Source organism: Somniosus microcephalus, chromosome 20 (genome assembly GCF_052327205.1).
Source record: "Somniosus microcephalus isolate GS21.2 chromosome 20, FLI_Smic_1.0, whole genome shotgun sequence".
Classification (NCBI taxonomy): Eukaryota; Metazoa; Chordata; class Chondrichthyes; order Squaliformes; family Somniosidae; genus Somniosus; species Somniosus microcephalus.
Genome location: NC_141006.1, coordinates 22,537,347 through 22,561,167, shown reverse-complemented (window position 1 = coordinate 22,561,167; position 23,821 = coordinate 22,537,347). Strand labels below are relative to the sequence as shown.

The window sequence follows — 23,821 nt, the reverse complement described above, 5'->3', positions numbered from 1 at the left end:
AACAAAGTCCTAGGCTTGATTACTGGTCTGTGCTGGCTTAGCTGATCAGAGCTTGGCAGCGGCTTGGCACGAGTGTGACAATTGGCCCCAGTCCCCATGGGTTTGGAAAGGTTCTTGCTGCAAATCACGCAGTGACTTCTGGCAAGTGTTCTCTTTCACTATCTCCACACGGACAATATTCGATTTAGCTGCGTTGCCTTTAATGGGATATAAATGGCTTGCATGTAAAGAATCAATTCAATTCATATGTGAGGCACAGGGGCCGTGGGCAACTGTTGGACTGTATACCAGCTAAGATCAGCACATTCAGGGTTTGCTGGGGTTTTTTGTGGGGGGGTGAAAGAGGAAAGAAAATTAGTAAAACACGGTGGAAATAATCTTACAAAAGCAAAATACTGCGGATGCTGGAAATCTGAAAAAACAGAAAATGCTGGAAATACTCAGCAGGCCAGGCAGCTTCTGTGAAGAGAAACAAGTTAATGGCCCAGAACTTGGTGTCGGGGGCTTGCCGCGCGTGTAAGCCCCCGATCTGCACTCACCCTGCGCACTGACATCTGAAGCCCGGGCCTGCTTGCATTTCCTGTCACAGGCCCGGTTCAGATGTCAGCGCGCAGTGCTTACCTGATCCAGCGGCGTAGTTAGTGCGATGTGCCGGCTGGGATCAGGTGAGCACTGTTCAGCCAATCAGGGGAGGGGAAACTTCATTCATAAGTTTGAGAGTAAGAACTGTCAAACTCATGAAAAGTACTGCACCCCAAAACACTACTTAAACTTTAAATAAAATTTAAAAAAACATCCCAATCATTAAATTAAGTATAAATAAGTTAAAAAAAATAATTTAAACAATTTTTTTTTTGAAAAAAATAAATTTTTAATAAAAAGGGTCTAAAACTAAACTTACCTTATTGTAGATTCTTTAAAATAATAAACCTGTGGAAAAAAAAATTCTAAATTACACTAAAACACCACTTACCTGTAAAAATAAATACTTACGTGTGCTTTTTACAAGCGTAAAGACCGGAGGCCTTTACACATGCGCAAATCCCCCAAAACAGAGGAAATCCAAGACGCACGCGCTGCCCCCTACAGCGCACGCGCTAGCCTCTTCAACTCTTGGGTTAGAGGAGAGGAAATGCCGGTTTTCAGCGCATGCGCTGTGCATGCTGAAAACCGGCATTTCCTCCGGCCAGACGCGTGAGTACCCCTTCCGTACTCACGCGTTTGGGGAGGAATTACTGCCCCATTGTTTCAGGTCGATGACCTTTCATCAACATTTTCTGTGGAAATAATTGATACTTCTTTTTTATTAATGTTAATTATTGGTGTGAGTGCAACTGAGAGTTGTAAAAGTGACCATATGGGGCAGAGCAGCTTTCATCTCCTACCGGAGTTGTGGTTACTTTACGATAGTAGGCTGTAGCATAATGTGATTGTTGTGGCTAGTGAGATGTTGTGGTCTGTCTTGTTCAGACAAACAGGCTGCAGATGATTCTTGGCTTTTGTCACCTTTTTAAAGGAATGACTTTAATGGAAATGGAGATAGTTATCTTGTTGATAAGACTGTGAACTATTCAACTCAATAGTTGTGTTCCTGTGTTGCCACCTACTATTTTCCCCAGAAGTCCTGGGTCTTTTAAAAAGAGTAATTGTGCATTTGTGTATATCTCTGGGCATTGATACTGGCATCGTACCTATCGGTAATATCCATCCAAGCCACTCGTCCTCAGAGAAACAACTGTAATAGTAGTAAACAAGCAGCCTCAGATGTAGCATCCTTCAATCCACTTTGTATTATAGGGTGCTTTTACTTTTCACTTAAAATCATATCCTGTTCAGGGAGAGTTACCTCCATGCTGTCAGTCAAAGCTCGCCCAGGCTTTGCTGTTCATCTGCAGACAAAGGATAAATTTGTGGGACTGGCTTCCTGTGTTTGCATTGCAGAAACCAGCAGCCATCACCCAATGGCAAAACATTGGTGTCACTGAAACCTGGGCGTGTTGACACTGGAGTTTAGCCAATAGGAGACCGGCTTGGCTGCACGTGTGGTGTAAAAGTGCCTAAAACTTCTCCGTGTGGGTATTGACCTATTGTCACAGTCCTTTGTATTGGTTGAATGAGAAGTGCTGTTAAATTCAGTGGATTGGATGCACCACCGCACCTGTCATTGGTTGGTCTTAACCTGGTCGCCAAACTTGAGTTCCAAAGCTCTGCAAGAAAGTACTTGTTCACACCAGTTTTGGAAATATTTAGGTGGGAAGGTTATTTGGTGGGTTTGGAAGCTGTCCCTTAGGAGCCTGTGGTAATTAGTCACTATTTAAATGTTAACTTCCAAACACCAGTCCTATTGGGTTGATATCTGGAATCTCCACCTCAGCAGTGCTCTCCTTTCTCCTTCTATGAAACACTCCACGTCAACACTAATAAGAACATAAGAAGTAGGCCATATGGCCCCTCGGGCCTGCTCCGCCATTCAATAGGATCATGGCTGATCCGAACCTAGACTCACGTCCACTTCCCTGCCCGCTCCCCGTAACCCCTAATTCCCTTATCAGCTAGGAAACTGTCTATCTCCATTTTAAATTTATTTAATGTCGCAGCTTCCACAACTCTCTGAGGTAGCAAATTCCATAGATTTACTACCCTCTGAGTGAAGAAGTTTCTCCTCATCTCAGTTTTGAAAGGGCAGCCCCTTATTCTAAGATTATGCCCCCTAGTTCTAGTCTCACCCATCAGTGGAAACATCCTCACCGCATCCACCCGATCAAGCCCCCTCACAATCTTATATGTTTCGATAAGATCGCCTCTCATTCTTCTGAATTCCAATGAGTAGAGGCCCAACCTACTCAACCTTTCCTCATAAGTCAACCCCCTCATCTTTGGAATCAACCGAGTGAACCTTCTCTGAACTGCCTCGAGAGCAAGTATATCTTTTCTTAAATATGGAAACCAAAACTGTACGCAGTATTCCAGGTGTGGCCTCACCAGTACCCTGTATAACTGCAGCAAGACTTCCCTGCTTTTATACTCCATCCCCCTTGCAATAAAAGCCAAGATTCCATTGGCCTTCCTGATCACCTGCTGTACCTGCATACTAACCTTCTGTGTTTCATGCACCAGGACCCCCAGATCCCTTTGTACTGTAACACTTTGCAGTTTCTCTCCATTTAGATAATAACTTGCTCTTTGATTTTTTCTGCCAAAGTGCATAACCTCACACTTTCCAACATTATATTCCACTGCCAAATTTTTGCCCACTCACCCAGCCTGTCTATGTCCTTTTGCAGGTTTTTTATGTCCTCCTCACTCACTGCTTTCCCTCCTATCTTTGTATCGTCGGCAAACTTGGATACGTTGCACTCGGTCCCTTCCTCCAAATCGTTAATATAGATTGTAAAGAGTTGGGGTCCCAGCACCGACCCCTGCAGAACACCACTAGTTACTGATTGCCAACCTGAGAATGAACCATTTATCCCAACTCTCTGTTTTCTGTTAGATAGCCAATCTTCCACCCATGCCAGTATATTGCCTCCAATCCCGTGATTTTTATCTTGTGCAGTAATCTTTTGTGTGGCACCTTGTCAAATGCCTTTTGGAAGTCCAAATACACCACATCCACTGGTTCCCCTTTATTCACCCTGTTTGTTACGTCCTCAAAGAATTCGAGCAAATTTGTCAAACATGACTTCCCCTTCATAAAACCATGCTGACTCTGTCCGATTAAATTATGCTTATCCAAATGTCCTGTTACTGCTTCCTTAATGGACTCCCAACATTTTACCAACCACAGATGTTAGGCTAACTGGTCTATAGTTTCCAGCCTTTTGTCTGCCTCACTTTTTAAATAAGGGCGTTACATTAGCAGTTTTCCAATCTGCTGGGACCTTTCCTGAATCCAGGGAGTTTTGGAAAATTACCACCAATGCGTCCACAATCCCTACTGCTACTTCTCAAGGTTTGTTTAAGTAATATGCAAATAGGGGAAAATCACACCGTTCGTGTTGTGCTAATAAATTTCTTGTGTTTTCTGCTTCAAATTGCCTCCAACATTACTGCCGTCAGTGACAGACCTGCAACTATCAACACCTCACTTTGGTGTAACACCGCGCTCCAGGCAGAACCCAAGTTTGGAAGGACAGAAGCTGTGCACTGCTGGGTGTTGTTCGCAGTTTAAATGCACATAGTGTGAACAGTTCACATGCCCATCTTCAAGTTGGACTGAAAGCCTAGTGACAGTGAGAATGTGTATGATCAGCAGAGTCTAACGTTACCTATGAGCAATAGTCACTGTACTTCAAAATAAACAGTGATTGTGCAAAGCTCCTCGATGTTTCAGCATATAAGATACTGTATAAATCTAAGTTACAAAATTTAGTGCAAAGCTACAATTTCTTTGCTTTTGTGAAGCTTTTTGATATTTTTGTGCTGGCTATTTTATAACGAAAGGAAGACTTGCATTTATATAGCACCTTTCACGATCGCGGAACGTCCCAAAATGCTTTACAGCCAATGAAGTACTTTTGAAGTGTAGTAACTGTTGTAATGTAGGAAACGCGGCAACCAATTTGTGCACAGCAAGGTCCCACAACCATAATGCGATGATTGACCAGATAATCTCTTTTAGTGATGTTGGTTGAGGGATAAATACCGGCCAGAACACCAGGCAGAACTTCCCTGCTTTTCTCCAAAATAAAGCAGAGTGGGATTGATTAGTACTTGGCCTTTTTAAAAATAAAAAAAAAACGGAAAAGACTGTCATCTCTGTGGGATGCTTTCTCTGGTAGGTGGCTGGTACAAGAATTACTAAAAGTGTTAACTTTGGGGGCGTGAAGCAAACAGGAAAGTATAGAGATGAATTAGTGGAAATAAATGTAGTACTTCTCATTTCAAGATGTAGGTGTGAAACAACAATCAAATTTCTCTTTGCTTCACTGTACTTGATTTCAAAATCATTAGTGCAGACACTTCAATCTGGATTACTGCTTCAAATAGTTTAAATCCTTCCCTATTTCTGTTTTATCTTTCTGTTTATATTGCTACTTGTTAATCATCTCAAATTATCTTTTTGTTTACATTAGTACTTGTTACTCATGATCACAAATTATTATTGATGCATGTAAGCAGTCTGAATCACTAGCTGAATAACACATCGAGCTGGTCCTGACCACTCGCTAATGTTTAGGAACAGTGAGATTTGTGTAAAAAGTGTTCTCAAAAACAAATTTCCTCTGGAGTTGAAGCATTGTTTATTTTTTGAATAATATAATGTGAATTGAGAATGTGTTACATTAATACCAAACTTGTAGCAGCTCAGTGCTTTAGAGTATGTGGCTGGCAAGATTTCTTGTCTTTTCCATTCGAAGCCCAATGTTTTAGTTTGGTAGAATTTTTCTCTTGAAATTTGACGGCGGTTTATAAACATTAGTTGGTGGTGATTGAAGTATGGGTTTGAAGGAGTTGCTACATACACAGGGATTTCAGGTGGAGTTCAGGGCACAGAGTACTGCTTTGATTGAGATACAGCTGCATACTTGTTTGAGTCTTGATTCTGGCTGCAGTAACTCGCAACTATGCACAACTACTGTTCTTGTGAAAGTGTGAATGATCTCTTCCGAAATAAACGGCGACCGCTCCCAGCCAGACTGCCACTTATTTTTAATCTTTTGATAACTTTGTGGTTAACTATGATGGTGCTCTCATCCCTGTGAAGATGATGGGCTGATCCAGCCAACAAATATACATCATGCACTTGTCAACTCATTTAAAAATGTATTCTTCGGATTTGTCAAGGCTGCACTTGTTGCCCTCAGAAGGTGGACTTGGGCCTTATTCTTGAGTAACTATTTGTTTATGCAACTAAGCTTGTTAGACCACTTCAACAGGCATTAAGAGTTAGCAGCAAATGCGGGCCTGCAGTCATGGGCCAGACCTGGCACAATGGCAGGTTTCCTTTCCTGCAGGATATTTGGTTTTTTATGATAATCTGGTGGCTTATTTTTTTCCTTTCCAATGTCGACCTATAAATTACTAGTTCTCCTCGAAATCTAATTGATGGAAACCATGAATGGTGCAGATACTATCTTCCAGGTACGCTTGAACGGTGTGGGAAGGCGTTCCTTGACTCTAGGTCCCGTTTAAAGTTGGAGGTTCCAGGCTAGTAAGAAGTTATGTACAAGCGTCGATGTTTGGATGTTCCCTCAGTTAACGCTGCCTCGTGCACTGACCCATCTAGATATGGAAGATCACCAGTTCCATTCCTGTTCAGGTTGAAGCATCTGATATTGATCTAGGCAGCTGTGGAAATACTGTCGTGCTCAGTGGATCCATGCTGGGGGAGCAGGAGGGAAATTGGGCAGAAGTGCTATTCTTTCATGGTGAATAGCCATTGATGCTTGCTGTCTGGAATCATACATGAGGCATGGTCATTTGGGCAAGTTGCTGCACTTATCAAGGGATATGGAGATCGGGTGGGAAAGTGGAACTGAGGTCGAAGATCAGCCATTATCACATTGAATGGCGGAGCAGGCTTGAGGGGCCGAATGGCCTACTCCTGCTCCTATTTTATGTGTATGTGAGTTGTGAATTAGATTAGCTTTAATATTTAGCCCTTGCAGCCCAGTGTGGCACGTTTCCACGGTACTGGATAAGGCTTAATAACTTTAAGTTCTTTTTAAAACCGCATTATAGTTAAATTAAATTCGGAGCGTTGACAAGCTCAATTGGGTGTAGTAGAAACTTAGCCTTTATTTTGACCTCCTTGTGACTGGCATGTCTGAAAGATGTAGTTTCTATTTTTTGATGCATTTTGTATAAAGTTTCTGTGGAGGGTAGTTGCATACAGTGGGGCAGTGTAGACCTGCTTTGATAATCAAATGAGTTGTTCATCTCGCTGAAATAAATGATGGCTTTCTTTTTTAAAAAGATAAAATGACTTGCCACTGTTGCCTAGGAATGACTCCGCGATATTACTCATCAAAAGTTGTTGCTTTGAGCTTGAACCGCAGGAATTTTAATCCGATAAAATAATTAAATTGTTCCTTTTATGGTGTTTGCTAGAAACCTTCATGCTGCTTTTAGGAAGTGAATTCGGATGCGTACCAGTATAATTTGACGGTGAATTTGAGAGAACAGAACTGCTCTGCTCTACTCCTTGAATCTGCCCCATTCTGCCTTTAGCTTCAAACTGAATGGGGGGGCAAAATCCTGCCAAATAAAACGCCTTTTTCTGCTGCATAGTTTTCTAGTTAACTGAGGTGGTGCAGGATACCCAGGGGAACTTCGGTGAGTTTGAAATTGAACTTGGATTTTACCTTTGGGTCTCCTTTTGTTAATGTGACACAAAACACAGGCTCCGAGCAGCAGAATTAAGATATTAAACGTGATGCATGTACATTATTATTCTAAATGAAAACTGGAAATAGGAAGCGGGTCAGTCAGCACCTGAAAAGATAAATTAGCATTTTGGGTGAAATACTTTCTTCCCTCTTATCACCCTATCCAAGAGTATCAGTCAGGAATTTACCATTTCTGGTTTGGTGCTAATGCAGTATGAAATTACCTCTGTTGTGTACCATGAAACTTTACTGTGGCTCTTAGTAGACTTCTTACCCCCAAAACAAATCTCGTCATTTAAACACATGCAATTTCAAACGGTGTTCAATATGTTAAGCTACAGGAGAAGTTATACTTACAGCAGTTTGCATGATCTAACCTCATGATTTATAAAAAAAAGCGCAACGAGTTGGAAGGGCTGGATTAATAGTGTGCAGCTTAATGGGACTTGTACAAAATGGGTGCTAGTGCACTGCTGGCTTCTAACCTATAGGACTGCGATGTTTGTGTCAATTCAGTGCAGCCTTACTGGTGAAATTTATCACACTGCTTCTCTGCTGGGTTGAAATGATAAATTACGCATTGAAATATGGAGCAGTTGCAGGTTCTAACTTCTGTATCTCCAGCGTCGTCTTTGCCAGCCTCCGATCTCCATCCTTCCTGAACTTCAAACTGTTGAAATCAGATGCGTATATCCTGGCCTGCACTATGTCTTGCTCGCCGATCACCCCCAGCATCGCCAACCAATGCATTGAATTTCGAACCCTCATCCCCTCCACAGCATCACCCACTTTCTGGTCCTTGGATTCGGGCCCTCTGTGTACCTCCCTTCAGCTGCCTTGCTCCATTCTCTTGAACTTCCCTAAACCTCTTTGCTTCTCCACTTCTCTTTCCGTCCTTTAACTATTTCATCAACACCAGGCTTTCGCTCGCCTCTCCCGCCTTGACTAGGCCCCTGTTCTTCATTCCTCCTACCTTTATTTTCCTTCTCTCCCATTCTGTGACTCCCACCCAACTATGAAATAGCTTGGGACATTTTCTATGTTACGAGTGCTATGTGAATACAGTTGATTTTTGTGATAGTTATTAATATGTGCCAAAATTAGCAAGTGGTTGCAATGATTTGTGACAAAGATTTATGTCTTGCCTTGGTGGAGCCACCCAACATTTATTTTGGCCGCTGAATTTTGAAGAGCAGAATGGCGAGTCTCTGGACTTCAGTGGTGCTGCTCTAGTTAGTAGACATGTTTGTAGCAGGACATGACAGACCCTTCACCTCCGGTGAAACATTCTACTGAATGGTTGTATTAATACATCACTTATTTTGAAACTCAGTAGTGTGATTATGTGGGAACAAAGCTCATTTGTGAGAAACTTTCTGCTGTTTTTGAAAATTTAAATGAGCTCAGTCACCGTTGCCCTTGTGAAATAAATTACCAAATGATGCCTCAGCCGCCGTTGGGGAAATCACACCGAAGTTTGCACTGTAGTACAGTATGTGTGTGCTGGAATTAAAGTCTTGAGCACTGGACAGCAAGACCAATGCCAGAGTAACTCTTGGTCTGCAGTGCAAAAGCATTGCTCCATAATGATTAAAACTAAAGATATAGTTATTCTGCCCAATATTTCTTGGAAAATAGTGACTGGATCGGACAAAGTCAACATGGATTTACAAAAGGTAAATCATGCTTGACTAATCTACTGGAATTTTTTGAGGATGTAACTGGTAGAATAGATGAGGGAGAACCAGTGGATCTGGTGTATTTGGACTTTCAGAAGGCTTTCGATAAGGTCCCGCATAAGAGACTAGCATGCAAAGTTAAAGCACATGGGATTGGGGGTAAGGTACTGACTTGGATAGAAAACTGGTTGGCAGACAGGAAGCAAAGAGTTGGAATAAACTGGTCTTTTTCCGAGTGGAAGGCAGTAACTAATGGGGTACCGCAGGGATCGGTGCTAGGACCCCAGTTATTCACAATATATATTAATGATCTAGACGAGGGAACTAGATGTAATATCTCCAAGTTTGCAGATGACACAAAGCTGGGTGGGCGTGTATGCTGTGAGGAGGATGCAGAGAAACTCCAGTACGATTTGGGCAGGTTGGGCGATTGGGCAGATACATGGCAGATGCAGTATAATGTGGATAAATGTGAGGTTATCCACTTTGGCAAAAACAGGAAGGCAGATTATTATCTAAACGGCAATAGATTGGGAGAAGGGGAAGTGCAACGAGACCTGGGTGCCCTTGTGCACCAGTCGCTGAAGGTAAGCATGCAGGTGCAGCAGGCGGTTAAGAAGGCAAATGGTATGCTGGCCTTCGAATCCTCTCGCTATGAGTACATGAGCAAGGATGTCTTGCTACAGTTCTACAGGGCCTTGGTGAGACCACACCTTGAGTGTAGTGTGCAGTTTTGGTCGCCTTCTCTGAGGAAGGATGGGCTAGATTTTCATGGAACCATCAGGCGGGGTTTCAGGCGTGTGGGGTGGGTGGGGGGGGCGGAAATCCTGAATTTGGGGGTCCCGACACCATCCCGCCCAAAACCCCGCCCCACGTAAGTTTCAGGGGCGGCGGGTACCCTCACCGCACTGGGACCCGCCGAAACCAGGCGGGAAGGGATTAGTGCCAATTAACTGCCTGTTAACAGGTAGTTAACAGGCAGTTTTTAGCCTAATCCCTATTTTGAGGTGTTTCGTGTGGGTTTCCCGACGGCTCCAAACCACGCCAGGTTAGAGCAGGCGGGCCGTCGGGTTGAAGGAGTTGGAGGGGTCGCGATGTCGGTGCTCAGGTGAGTGATGGGTGCATGAGTGTAAAGGTAAGTGTGTTTGGTGTGTCTAAAGTGTGTAAAGAACTTTTACTTACCTGTACTTACCTTCACAGCCTTTCTTCCTGTAGCCGTCGGGAGCCCATCACTCACCCGACACTTAAAGCTGAACGGCTGCGATCTGTCAAAAGTGACAGCCTGCAGCTTTGTGTGCCGGTGAGCGTTCTAACTGAGTCTGTGCAGAATGACTCATGGTAGAACTCAGAGTGTCAGTGTTTCACAGCTTCAAACAGCTGTGAAACACTGATATTTCATCTGTCAAAAACTCTTGACAGATGAAATTACAGTCTGTGACGTCACTTGTTGCCGGGTGGCCCTTAATTGGCCTGCTGAGCCCGCTGGGCGGGCTTAACAAGGTCAATCAAGGGAAAATCGCACAGATTGGCCGGACGTCGAAGTAGGCGGGTCAAAAACCCGAAAGGGGAAGTCCCGCCTTCTTCCCGACAGGTTCGGGAAAATCTACCCCGATGCGCTTGCCATGGAGGGAGTGCAGTGAAGATTCACCAGACTGATACCTGGGATGGCAGGAATGAGTATGAAGAGAGATTGGGTCGATTAGGCTTATATTCGCTAGAGTTTAGAAGAATGAGTGGGGATCTCATTGAAACTTATAAAATTCTAACAGGACTAGACAGACTAGATGCAGGAAGGCTGTTCCTGATGGCGGGGAAGTCCAGAACCAGGGGTCACAGTCTAAGGATAAGGGGTAAGCCATTTAAGACTGAGATGAGGAGGAATTTCTTCACCCAGAGAGTGGTAAACCTGTAGAATTCTCTACCACAGAAGACAGTTGAGGCCAATTCATTAAATATATTCAAGAAGGAGTTAGATATATTTCTTAAGGCTAAGGGGATCAAGTGATATGGGGAGAAAGCAGGGACAGGGTACTGAATTTGGATGATCAGCCATGATCGCATTGAATGGCGGAGCAGGCTCGAGGGGCTGAATGGCCTACTCCTGCTCCTATCTTCTATGTTTCTGCATGTTGGGTTTTTATTGAGATGTGTGTTGCAGTGGCGAGACAGGTTTATTGGCCCAGTTACCCTGCTCTGTTGCTGAATGTACTGGGCCTGGTTGAATTTTTACTGCAGCAAGCACAAAGCTGGAGTTATTGGACCAGCTCCTTAAAGTGATCTCGCACCACTTGCCTAAATGCTTTGCACCCATGATGTACTACACAGTTTGCTTTGGTGCAAAGAGTTTTTGGCTTCACATTGAGACACACACTGAGGTATAATTGGTTCATTTTGATTATTGCAATCATAAAAGTTATCAACTTTAATGTAATTTTGACATACAGCCTCGGGGCATATATAGTAACGGTGTATTGATACTGTAAGAAGCATACGATTGATACATTCTTAGCGTATGGCCTTCCCATTGAACTATTGAAATGGCACACATTGTAAGATTTATTTCCCATCAAGTTTCCCAAAATCCAAGTGCAAAATAGCATCAGTGAGTTCAAAAATGTGTGAAGAATACTTCATCTACCCGAGAGGCGCAGGTTGAAAAACTGCACCGCCCACAAGTTCTTCTCCCTCCCCCTCACCTCTCCCTTCCTCCCAGATGCAATGCAGACTCTTAAAAGCTCCCATCGAATTGGAAAACGTTTCTCTAGAAACTGGGACAAGCGGAAGTGTTGCAGAGGAGAGATTCTTTAAAACTACAACTTTCTTATGGAGGTTTCAATGTTAACTAAATTGTGCATCGGTATTTCATCCATAGTGTGCTGAACAGTTTGTACGTATGGTGCTTTTACTTCCTCTAGTAATGCTCTTTAATTCTTGGTAGAATCGTTCTGTTGCAGTTCTGCAAATTTGAATGCATACTGTATGCAATATACATTTTTAAAATCCTTTTGAGGAGAGGCATATTGTCTTGGGGCTGGGGTTTTAGAATGTGGACGGACTAAAGCTGCATATACAGGAAACTCTCGATTTACCGGCACCTAAATAACCGGAAATCTCTGTTAACCGACAAAATTCAGGAGTAGGTTCAGGTAAGTTTTACTTCATATTAGTGGCCGTTCCTGGATCTGTGGCCGTGTAATCGGGGTTCCTGCACTTGTTGCTAAGCAACAGGGACGCTTGGTCTGTGGTCGGGGTTCCTGCAGCTGTTGCTAAGCAACAGGGAAGCCTGGATTTGTTGCTGTGTACGGGGCTCTCGTACCTTTTAACTATACCTCTCTGTAATCCGGACTTTTTGAGAAACCGGCACTACGCCGGTCCCGTCGGTGCCGGATAAAAAAAAAGAGTTTCCTGTAATTGCTCAAAGACCCCCACTCCCTCTCCAAGGTTCGCAGACTCCAATTGAAACAGTGACAGCAGAAAGAAGAGTTACCAGCATGATCCAAGGGAAAGGCTTAAGGCTTGAGTGAAAGGTTCAGACTGTTGTTGAAAGTCAGTTTCTCTCAATCAATCATATCCTGTTTTCATGTGAATTATGGTGTACTGTACCAAAAAATCAGTGAAAACCTAGCTGTCAGAAAATGTCAGCAGTACAAAATGCCACTTTAGAACTGCTAAATCTGTCTTAGTTAATTTTGGGTGTGTCAAATAGGCATCTCCCAGTTTCTATCTACTTAAACAAAAATAACTCTTGATAACTAGCTTTGAAATGACTAAGTAAGAACATTAACCACAAGTAATTGATCACCCAATTTAGGCTAATGAATCATTTTGCTGCCATCAGCATATGTGTTTTCAGTCAAGGTGGGGGAGGGTGGTTGCGAAAGTTCAGTGCTGGGTGGGGGCGATTTAAAAAATAAATAAATAAATAAATAAAATTCTCGACTCTGCTTTCTGTGGAGTAAAAATTTGCTTCAGCTCAGCCAACACAGAACACAGCCAAGAAAAAGTCAATAAAATAAGTCTCTGTGTTGTAAGCAAGTGTAGGGAAGAGATGTGATGGGCAGAAAAGGATCTGTGGCAGCAAGAATCTAGAAGATAAAGGAAAAACACGTAGGGATAAATGCACACTTTTCCTGGGAAGCTGCTCAATGGCTTCTCTAAAAAAAGAATTTACTGAAAGCCAGGCTTTCCTCACCACTTAATTTGCAGTGACACATAATTCATTGCACAGAATTATTTTTTTTAAATTCCACGAAAAAAGCCCTGCCCACTGTGATACTGAGGAGATTCTGTGGTGATTACTCACTGCTCTTGCTTTCCATGGCTGGGAATTGTTGGTTGCATCATGCTGCAGCATCAGTGCCTCTGCTTCCAGGAGCTACCAACTCAATTAAATCCCTTGTAGTGGGGACTAATTTCAGGTTGTACGCATCAAATAGGTATTTAACTGGCGTCTTGCTAAACTGGTTAGTTCGGGTCATTTTTAAATGAATTCTGGTCAGTTGAATCAACCCAGGTGAAGCAGATGTTTTAAAATGTTTGTTATTTTCTCTAGAGTGGAGACTGCAGGATGAAGAGGAGAGTGCCAGACAGAGGAGCCGGTGAATCCTCGGCGCGATCCAAGGCTCTTTGTCCAGGGATCTCTGGGAGCAACAGCAAAAGGGCTGGGCCGTTTATCTTGGGTGAGTGTTCAGTTGCAAGATTTTTATGAGGGAGAATGCTGATTACAGGCATCAATTTGTATTTTTTCTTGGCCACTTCTCTCTCCTCCTACCCTGAACGTGTACTGGGTTCAGTTCCGGAGGCACTCTTTACCCCTTGCCATGTGGCTGCTCTTCGAGTGAGCCTAGATGGTGAGTGTTGACAGATTAATCCAGCTATAGAGTGTAATCCAGCACAGCTCAATCCTGTCTTCACCTGGCATGGACACTTTCCAGTGTTAGATTGTGATCAGGAGCAGGACCCCTCCCCCCCACAGGCTTTTCCCCTCCCCTTCAGCAGCCTGAGACACTGAGGCTAATTGTAGTGCTTGGTTAAGATCAACTCGGCATACAGCGAATCCAACCTGGGACCTTTGGTGTCTGTGGCTGGGACACCAATTGCTATTGCCAACTGAGCCATCAAAGGCGCTAATCAACAAAACCGTTTCAGCGCACAGGGCTAATGAAAACATTGGCCAGAGTTTCTGCTCTTGCTCGTTGCCCAGATACCCCTACTGAAAACTCGTGTGTTGGAAATCGGATGAAGATGCAATCAGCTGTGCCAACACTCGCTCTCCAGGCTCATGAACACTGGGTACTTGGATGAGGTGCTTGTGGGACCTTATCCCAGGAGAGATCATTTCGGGTGGGGGGGGGGGGGGCGGGGGAGGAGGTAAAGGGTGGGACGTTCTTGCCAAAATGATGGACTCGGCAAGTTGAAGCTCGTGACACATCGGGGTGTGTAAATGCATACAGATCATTTCGAGCACCATTGCCCTTGTGAAATAAGTGACCAAATGATGCCTCAACCGCCAGTAGATAGGGGATAACCTGCTGTGGTTTTCGGAATGTAGATCGCATTTTGCAAATAAAGGGAGTGTACTTCCCCGAAGCTTCCGCTAGTTAAGGCAGGGGGTATCTGAGCCACACTGGTCAGTTTGATCCTCCATCTCTGCGAGTTAGCAAATCTTCATTGGCTGTGAAAAAAGCGCTTTGAGACGTCCGGTGGTCGTGAAAGGCGCTGTATAAATGCAAGTCTTTCTTTATCTCTGCTTGGGCAGCAGTAGAAAAGTTACAACTAGCTTCACAGCCCCTGGGTTAGGGAGGGGGAAAAAATCGGCTGGGGTTTCTGCCTCTGATCGCTATCAAATGAATCCTGCTCCTGCTGCAAGTGTTGAGTGAGGATAGGATTAAGGTTGCATGTTACGTGCAGTTGAGCAACCTGCTAACCATCGTTCCCCCTTAAGCTGTGTGGCTGCGCAGCGATCGAGGTGTCCCGCGCAGGCTGCTCACCCGCTGTAACGCTGGAAAAGATGCCGCACATGCATGTCCGTGCAGCAAATTTAAAGGGACTGTGCACCTAAAATAAAAAATTAGAGGGAACATTGCTGCCAACACTGAGGGGCACACAGAATTTGGGTGCAGGGCTAGCGCCTGTGAATCCATATGTGCGTTGAAGAGGAAAGAGAATTTACTCTGATTAAATAATAATTTGAGCACTCTTTCTTTTGATATCTATTTTTCCAGGAATGTTTGAAATAAATGACACGCTAGCTTTGCTGTGTCTTAAAAAGGGATTGGAAAATGGGCTTTAGTCTCCAGCAGAACTTGTCAGCTGTATGGTTTTATGGTTTTTTAGTGACTCAAAAACAATTAGTCATACTCTGAGCTGTTCCCAGCGAGCACTTCTTACACAAAATAACCTTGATTTTTCAAATGACTAAGAAGTCCTACACATTGGGGAAGTCGTTTATGTAAGTGTGCGTTAGTCATAGGCCTTCCACTGAATTGAAAGGAATCTCTGGGGTGTGCATTTTCTTTTTTAAAAGCAATTTTTTTCCCTCTTGGTTAGGTCCTCGTTTGGGAAATTCGCCTGTACAGAGCATCGTTCAGTGCTTGGCGAGAAAAGATGGAACAGATGACTTCTATCAATTAAAAGTGAGTAAAGGGTGCCTGCTAGCATTTTGTAAAATGTCCGTTGCACAGGACAGATGTGTTTCTATACATGCAATTATATTTAAAGTAGTAAAATTGGCAAAAGCAATATTGTCATGAAGATATCAGTGTAGCATAATAGTGGACATGTCAAACTGCATCCACCTGAACTATGAAAGAGACCCAACAGCATAATTAAAGGCTCTACCCTTTCAAATGAATCCAAAGAGACCATTTTGAGGATGAAGTATCAGTGATTACAGATTTGTCGCAGGTGTTGGTGGGAGCAATTTCAAGTGATGAATTAAGAGTATCACACAGTAAAGGCATATTGGTTTTATTTTTTCTTGTAGCATTAAGGTACCAATATGCTAAATGAGCCCAGTGAAGGTTGAGTTCAAGGCCATACTGGTCTCCTTTGTTAGCAGCTAAACTGCTATTAGGATCCCTACCTAGAAGAGGAGGTGATGGGAGGCCATGCTTCAACCACTGGCATTCATTTAGCTCCATGTACCATCGACTGTAGCCAGCAAGTCTGCCATTTTCATTTGTGACTATTGCGATTGTATCCAGTCACTTCTCTCCCTTCCCGCCCCCCAAACCTTCTAAAGTATGCATGGGCGGGCATTGGAGGATGGGATCGAGTTCAGCTCTGGTGCTTCCAACAGTCAACGCTTGCTGACACACTTGCTGTCCAGGTCCTCCCTGGATGAATGGCTATTGAGACTAGGTACCAGAAGACCATTTCCAGATTTTTAAGAGCATGATTGCAGGTGGAAAAACAAAAGGGCAACTGGGATCCTGGATTTTATATATAAGGGAATTAAATATAGAAGTGTCATAAATCTGCATGACATGTAGAGATATTGCAATGGTACACCATAGACTTACTAGAATGGTGGGACATGGTGATGACTAACTAGGATTATGCGCTAAAAAGGATCTAATGTTAAATAAGATTATTTCCACTGGTCACTGAATCTGTAACAAGGGGGGCATTAATTTGGGGTTGGTAGAAGCATAAAAGGAGAGCTTAGTAGATTTTTTTCTTCCCCCACATAAATTTACTAGTTGTTTGAGGGCGAGAAAATGGCATGGGGAAAGAGCCGGAAAATGGGATTAGAGCAGGTAGTTTCAATGTGGAGCTGGCACAGGCACAATGATTCCAATGGTTGCCTACTGTGCTGAATTTGTGATTCTGTATTTTAAGGGACATGTCTGGGAGCAAGTCCTTCTATATGTGCAGGGAAAGTTGCTTCTCCCAAGAGTCAGTGAGGAGCCTATTTGCATCTTGTTAGCATTTCAGTGTCTTTTAATTGCATTTGGTTGAAAAGCTTAAACGTCAAAGGCTGATTCAGTATGTACTTCATTTGCAAGATGCCTGGGTATACTGGATATTCTGTCATTAAAATATAAAGAGATATTCTGATATAAATAATTATTTGAATTCTGACTACTCTCTTTTCCCCTCCCCTTTAGATTCTCACACTTGAAGATAGAGGTGAGAGAATGGAAACTCAGGAAGAAAGACAAGGAAAGATGCTTTTGCATACAGAGTACTCCCTTCTGTCCCTGCTTCACAATCAAGATGGAGTGGTGCATCACCACGGTCTCTTCCAGGTAACTATATTAAAGCACAGTGCATGGGTACTCTCACTGGTCTCATTGATCATGCACATGCTTCTGGTAATCGTGTCTGTTGCTTTTTTTTTTTGTTTTCTGCAAATTATTTTTCTTTCTAAACTAGTATTTATTTCACACAGTTGCATCATAACCATAAAATATTTAAAGCAGAACTGAGCCCAGTGGCGCACACGGCGTAAATTGTTCAAACCGTAATCTGGATTGGTCATTGAAGTAATAAGGAGCACCTATCCTTATGGACCTGATCAAGGTTTCTTCCCACTTGGGTGTTTTCTGGGCCAGGCAGGTGCCCGCTGGTCTCTGGGAGCAGTTGCAGTTGAATTTAAATTTCTTCCCCCTTCATGGTTTCTGCCTGGCACTTTGGTTCATGTTTATGCAAGCACTTCCAATGTAAGGTGATGCTGGAAATGAGTCCATAATCAAAGTAACTTACTTTAGAAGTCAAATGTCTGCAGCTTGACGTTTTAATATCCTCTGCCTTTAACTACAGGAAGCAAAGGTACTCTTAACCCAAATGGCAACTCTGCAATAGGGGTCCAATTCATACTATACCAGTTGTGGGGAGGTAAAAGTGGGTGCAGGTGAACACTGGGATTTGAGATTAGGTACGATCGATTTATGGTGGTTCTTCTATTTTCATTTTTCCAACTAGCTGCCCTGCGCATCCGAATTGCTGCGCCCATTTTAGTTATCCCACTTGAGACAGTAGCGCAGCTATTCATGATGTAAAGTAAAGCTGCACTGTTGGCTGGAAGGGCAGCATGTTCTTAAAGGACTGTTTTGTGAGGAAGGGTTGACAGCCTGGAAACTGTAGGAGTGTGGGCTCGCTGCGGTCCGTAATCTGGGAGAGCCAAAGTGTGTCGCAATCAGTGTGGGAAGGGAATAGGTATCTTCAAGTGGAATTTATTGACGAGGGAAGATATTAATAAATTCATAGAGTGAATTCAGTGTTTTTTGAGAAAATTATGGTGTTCATAACAAGTATGCAAATGTAATGCCTATTGTATGCTCACAAATGTTACCAAGATGTTCTGAAACACTGGGGCTCTGCTCATAAATCTGCACTGCACATGCTGCCTCTAATGGCCTGATTCTCAACATGTCTACTCTTTTACAGGATAGGGCTGTTGTAGAAGAGTTTGAATCCAGCAAGCTTGTACGGAGGATGAAGAAAAGGATTTGTTTAGTTCTGGACTGCCTCTGTGCTCATGACTTTAGTGACAAAACTGCAGATCTCATCAATCTACAACATTATGTCATCAAGGAGAAGAGGCTTAGTGAGCGTGAAACAATCGCAATATTCTATGACGTGGTACGGGTAGTGGAAGCTTTACATAAGGTAAAGGGATTTTATGTTGTTTAATTGCTTTTTATTTGAAACAGATATGTTCGTGCTGGTGGATGGAGCAAATTCTATTTTGGCTTAGAGGGATGTAAATTAAACCTCCCTCTACCCTGCCCCCATAGTGTACATTAGATAACATGGGACCGGCAAACAGCTGTGTGACCGTGCAGCTTATAGGGAACATTGCTCTCTCGTATTCCAGTTCATGCTGCCTAGTATCCAACTGCATTCTGAACTTCCTTAATGTATTTTACTCCACTGTATGACTTGGTAGATCATTCCACTCACTTATCTTTTGAGTAAAGATCTCATTAGTTTAACTTTGTCTACTTTGAGTAGCTTTTAATATACGTAATAAGCATCCCAAAGGGGAGGGAACAGTTACCTAGCAACGCAGACTAGCTACAGTTCTGTGAGCATATAGGCCTAGAAATTGGGTTGGGGCGCCAAAGTGGGGCAAAAGTCGCCTGAGCGCAGGATTTAGCGCAGCGACCGGAGTAATACCGATCGCCAGAAATTCAGTTTCAGTGCCGCTCGAGGGACACGGGGCGAGGCTCGAGGCGCTCTGCGTCCCTCTTAGGGCGCTGAAACTGATTATCGCAGCGCAACGTGCCGCAGCACCACACGCTGCGGCACGGCACGCTGCGGTACTGCAGGCCTTCCTCTCACTGTTAAGGGGGAGGTGCCTGCAACAGCGCGCGCCCCGATCGCGAGTGCCGGCAAATGAGCCCGGCACCAAGGAGAAGTGCCGGGCTCTCGGGAAACAGCTGGCAATGCCGCGGGGGGGGGGTTAGGAGGCCGGGGACGGAGGTGCTGGCAGGCGGCTGCCGAAAAAGCGGCCGCCCCGCACCTCCACCTTAACTTGCGCCGCTGCCGGCACAGTAAGGCCCCGTGAACCGGGCGCGGGTAGCTAACGGCGCAGCTGCGGCATTCGCTACCAAATATCGCGAACGGGGCACGAATGGGGCGCTGCGCACACCGATGACGTCATCGGTGGCGGCGCAGCGCAACAGGCTAACGCCACCATTAGCGCCCCTCCTGAATATCGCGGGAGGCGCAGCCAGTGGCGCTACAGCCACTGCCTGCCTCTTTAGGCGCTAACAGGTGGCGCTACTCACCCAATTTCTCCCCCATAGTGTTTAATTTGCCAATGCTCTTCTTACTTGCCCATTTGCTTTTCCCTCTTTCACCAATGTAAGTGAGAGGATCAGTGGCATTGATGTAAACCTTTCCACAAGTAAGTCAAACAATGCTATTGTGTACTCGTCTGCTGATCTACCTGTTGCTTCTATCTATATAGATAAAGGTCATGGGGTAGGAATTCCTCTGGTTGGTATGTGTAGCGACATGATAAATGGGTTTCTGCAGTTGATATCTGTTTGGAAATCGTACATGTTCTTGTGGCCAGAGAAAATCTTAGCCCATATGGAGCAACTGCAGGGACTGGGCAGGCAATCCCAGCTAGTAGTTGTGGTAAGATGCACTTTATTTAAAGAAACACTATATATAGTCTTTTTCCAGATTTGTGTAACTAATTTAACAGGTACGTGTTCTTGCTTAAATTTCCCCTGTCCCCTTTTTGAGGAAGCGTTTGGTACCTTACTCGTTCCAATTTTGACTCTTCTGCACTCCTTAACCCCCTCCCCAGCCAAAAAAAGCTACAATTAGGTACTTGCCATGTAGTGAAGAGCAGCTGTGAATGGATGTCCCAAACTCTCTTGGACCATCCTGACATGGTAAGATCAAAGATGAGCACACCCCACCATTAACTGTGGTTTGTAATGTAGTGACTTTGATACTGAGAAACCTGCTCTTTAAAATGATTTTTGATGCTCTGAAGCTTGACATAAACCAAGCCACTGATTGGCCATGACTCTTTATAAACTACTTTTTCTTTGAACTCCACTCTGCCTGCTTTGGAGAAGGCTGCTCAATTACAAAAAGTAATGGCTTTTTCTCCTTGCTTCTGCAGAAGAACATTGTGCACAGGGACCTGAAGCTGGGGAACATGGTGCTAAATAAAAGGTACAGTAAATTGAAACTACCATGGACTGATTTTTCTCTCAATTATTGAATCTACATTTTGTTAATATTCTGCAAGATGAGTATTAGTGCAGGGGAATGGAACACTTGTTGTCTTTGGGCACCCAATGTCAGCATCAAGTACTCCTAGAGCAGATAGAGCACAGTTAGAGCAAAGCTTCCTCTACTCCACCTATGTGCCTAGACTCAAAGCTCAGAAGAGCACCTGTCTATTGCACCACTGATATTTTTCCTTTTCACACATCAGCCACCTGTGGCCTTTCTGTGTGTGATTGTCCATTAGTGCCAGTTGTAGGTAGGTTTGTGCTGTGGGCCAATACCCACTAGTATTTGGGCTGAGGCTGCTTAAAATCGTCTCCCAGAGGACTGGTGGTAACCAGTGGACAAGGGGTGACTTTCATCCTGTTAATCTGGGCTGGATTTGAGCCCAGATCCAAAAATGTGAAAGCCCAGTGTCCGACACAATTCATCAACCCAACCTTGTTGCCCATTTATATTTAAATATAGGAGAGCTGTTTCTGTAAAGAAACCAGTTGCAACTGGTTTGGTTTGAGTCAGTCAGGAGGCATCAGTAAGTCACTACTTGGCAACGTGATGGGTCCTGGTATTCAAGCTGTAAACATTAGACTTGGAAGCATAAATTCATGTGACCATTCCATGTGCTGATGTACGTAACTGAAGTAATTCAGAGATTACCAAGGAAAACTTGAGTGCTGGAAATCTGCAATAAAAACAGCAAATACAGAACATGTGTCACTGGTCAGTGGGTGTCCGAAAGGAAAAGATCTTGTTCCTTCAGGTGCAGCTGTTCTGTTGTGCAGCCCTGACATTTTCAGCTTTTATTATTTCATTTAAAGTTTTAGTCTTGTGCTTTCACTTCCCTCTTCACCCCCGAGCAATAAGAAGCTGTGCATATGCCCTCACCAAAGGATAAACATTGTGATGCATGGCATTCCCTGGCCAGTTGCTTGGATGTGTGTGGGATCAGCTTAATCCTATTCAGCTCAGCAAACATGGTTAATTTTAATCTTGTACAGCAATTGATATTCCTTTTGTATTGACACAGCAGTCCTTTTCTCTTGCTTTCCTCTGCTCTTTTCTTCCCCTCCCCATATCCAATATCCTAGTTCGTTTGGCTGGAACACTGATGCAAAAAATAAACCTGAAGTCAGCACCATGCTAATTCCTTGTTAAGAGCTGTGTGATTGCAGAGTCTTGAAATCTTATCAATTTATGATGGACATATCTGAACATTAATTTTTAAAAAAAAACTTGGCCACTGTAGCTTAACTGATTCAGTTCAGAACTGCCAGTCTTAATTTGCTGGCACTTTTAAAAAGTGATTGAAAACAAGTTGTTGCACTTGGGTTGAATTTAAATGGCCGTACCGGCGAAGTTTGAGTTCAGTAACCCGGAGCGGTGACCTCGTTGCGCCCATCAAGGAATAGATGTCCTGGAGCTGATGCTGAGCAGTGCACCAGCATTGGTTAATTTGCTTCCTGCATCAGATACTCTGTATCCTGCGTGCGAGTCTCTCTGCCACTCAGTTTCTCACCCTGTTCTTCATATATACCTATTTATATCTATTTAACCACTTCTGTAAATCTTCCATTCCTGAGCAAATGTACCAGCTGCATGGTTAAGATTAAAAAAAAAAATTATGAACCTTTTTTTGTGGCTTTTTAAATCTAAATGTGTCCTGCCTATTTCAAAAACCACAATATTGCTGCCAGCAGCAAGTTACATAATGCAGGCTAATACTGTGCTATAACTGATGGCTTGAGGGACTATCCCCTTGATGAGTGTACACTTGGCAGTTCTGTCGTACGTCAGGAGGTTGAGAGTCTTTATTACCAACGTGAAGAGAATAGCTTCTAGCCTTCATTAGAATCCCCCCCCCCCCCCCCCCATAAATATTTTGTATAAAGACTAGAAGGGATATTCGTATTCATAAACACTTGAATGAACCATGTGTAAGTTGCAGTAAAGCACATAGAAGCATAGACTCATAGAAGATAGGAGCAGGAGTCGGCCATTCAGCCTCTCGAGCCTGCTCTGCCATTTAGTGAGCTTATGGCTGATCATCCAAATTCAGTACCCTGTCCCTGCTTTCTCCCCATATCCCTTGATCCCTTTAGCCTTAAGAAATATATCTAACATCCCTCCCAGCAGCCAGTACTTTTTGGGCTTTTCAATCTACAAAAAGTCAAAACTCTGCCTGCTGGGAAGGCACCATAATACTGTACTGCAATAAAATGTTGCGAGTCCGTGCTGGACGTGCGTCATTTAATAATAGTTCGATTAAGGTGATTGCACCACATAAAAATGCTGCAAGTTTTTAGATTTAGTTTTAGAGGGATTGCAATTATGATTTGTCTCTGGAATAGATTCCTTTAATGTTGGTACAGTACTAGTCCAAACAGCAGCTCATTCTTTGAGCTGTTGACTTTCATTTCTTCAAAGTACTAAAAACAAATCTATTTAAAAAAAAAAAGTCTTTCATGTTCAAATAAAATTAATTTTCATATCATTTTTCTTTTATTTTCATCCCTTACACCTGGGATGTTCTTCACAGATGGAGGTAGTGACCGCGAATGCTAGTACGAGGGAGAGCTTTGCCGTTGGGTGCAGAAGCTGTTCACAGCCTCTTGCATGCGTCTTTCAGTGATGATTAATGCAGGGTTTTGATTTAGCTGAACATTACTCTGACTTGATTTGAGGATACTGTCCAACCCATCCAAATGCCTGCTATTGGCAAGTAATTTACTCCTTTGAGCATGAGCAACGTGTGTTTGTTTTTCAAATTCTTAAAGAATAAAGCTGGTGGTGTACCGTAGCTGAAACTATGAATGCATAGTAAGTCTCCACCAGCACTGTGCCGCCATTATTTTGGGGACGACCCAATTGCATACTTGCAAGCTGTCTCCTGCGCGCTCCTGTTGAGTAGGATTTAAATCTTATCTTTTGCAGGTTTTTGCCAGTCTCCATTACAGAGATACTATACTGGGGGAGTTCTCCTGCAATGCATTGAATTGTTGAACATGTCTGTATTGGGGAGAGAAAGAAATGAGCAGCAGTAACCTGAATCATTGGTCCTTGTTTGCAAGCAGTAGGACTTTCAGTTAATGACTTGAGAAAGTTCAATTT

At 43.5% G+C, this 23,821-nt stretch overlaps 1 protein-coding gene across 2 annotated transcripts in view; it reads left to right on the top strand.

The window, feature by feature from the left end:
- The window catches only part of stk40 (serine/threonine kinase 40), an 83,997-nt gene that overhangs the window by 8,540 nt on the left and 51,636 nt on the right, over window positions 1-23,821 (top strand). For both annotated transcript variants that reach the window (XM_085962395.1, XM_085962396.1), the window contains exons 2-6: window positions 13,563-13,689; window positions 15,560-15,645; window positions 17,122-17,262; window positions 18,404-18,625; window positions 20,604-20,656. In XM_085962395.1, the coding sequence (XP_085818521.1) occupies window positions 13,563-13,689; window positions 15,560-15,645; window positions 17,122-17,262; window positions 18,404-18,625; window positions 20,604-20,656 (629 nt within the window). The remainder of the gene's footprint in view (window positions 1-13,562; window positions 13,690-15,559; window positions 15,646-17,121; window positions 17,263-18,403; window positions 18,626-20,603; window positions 20,657-23,821) is intronic.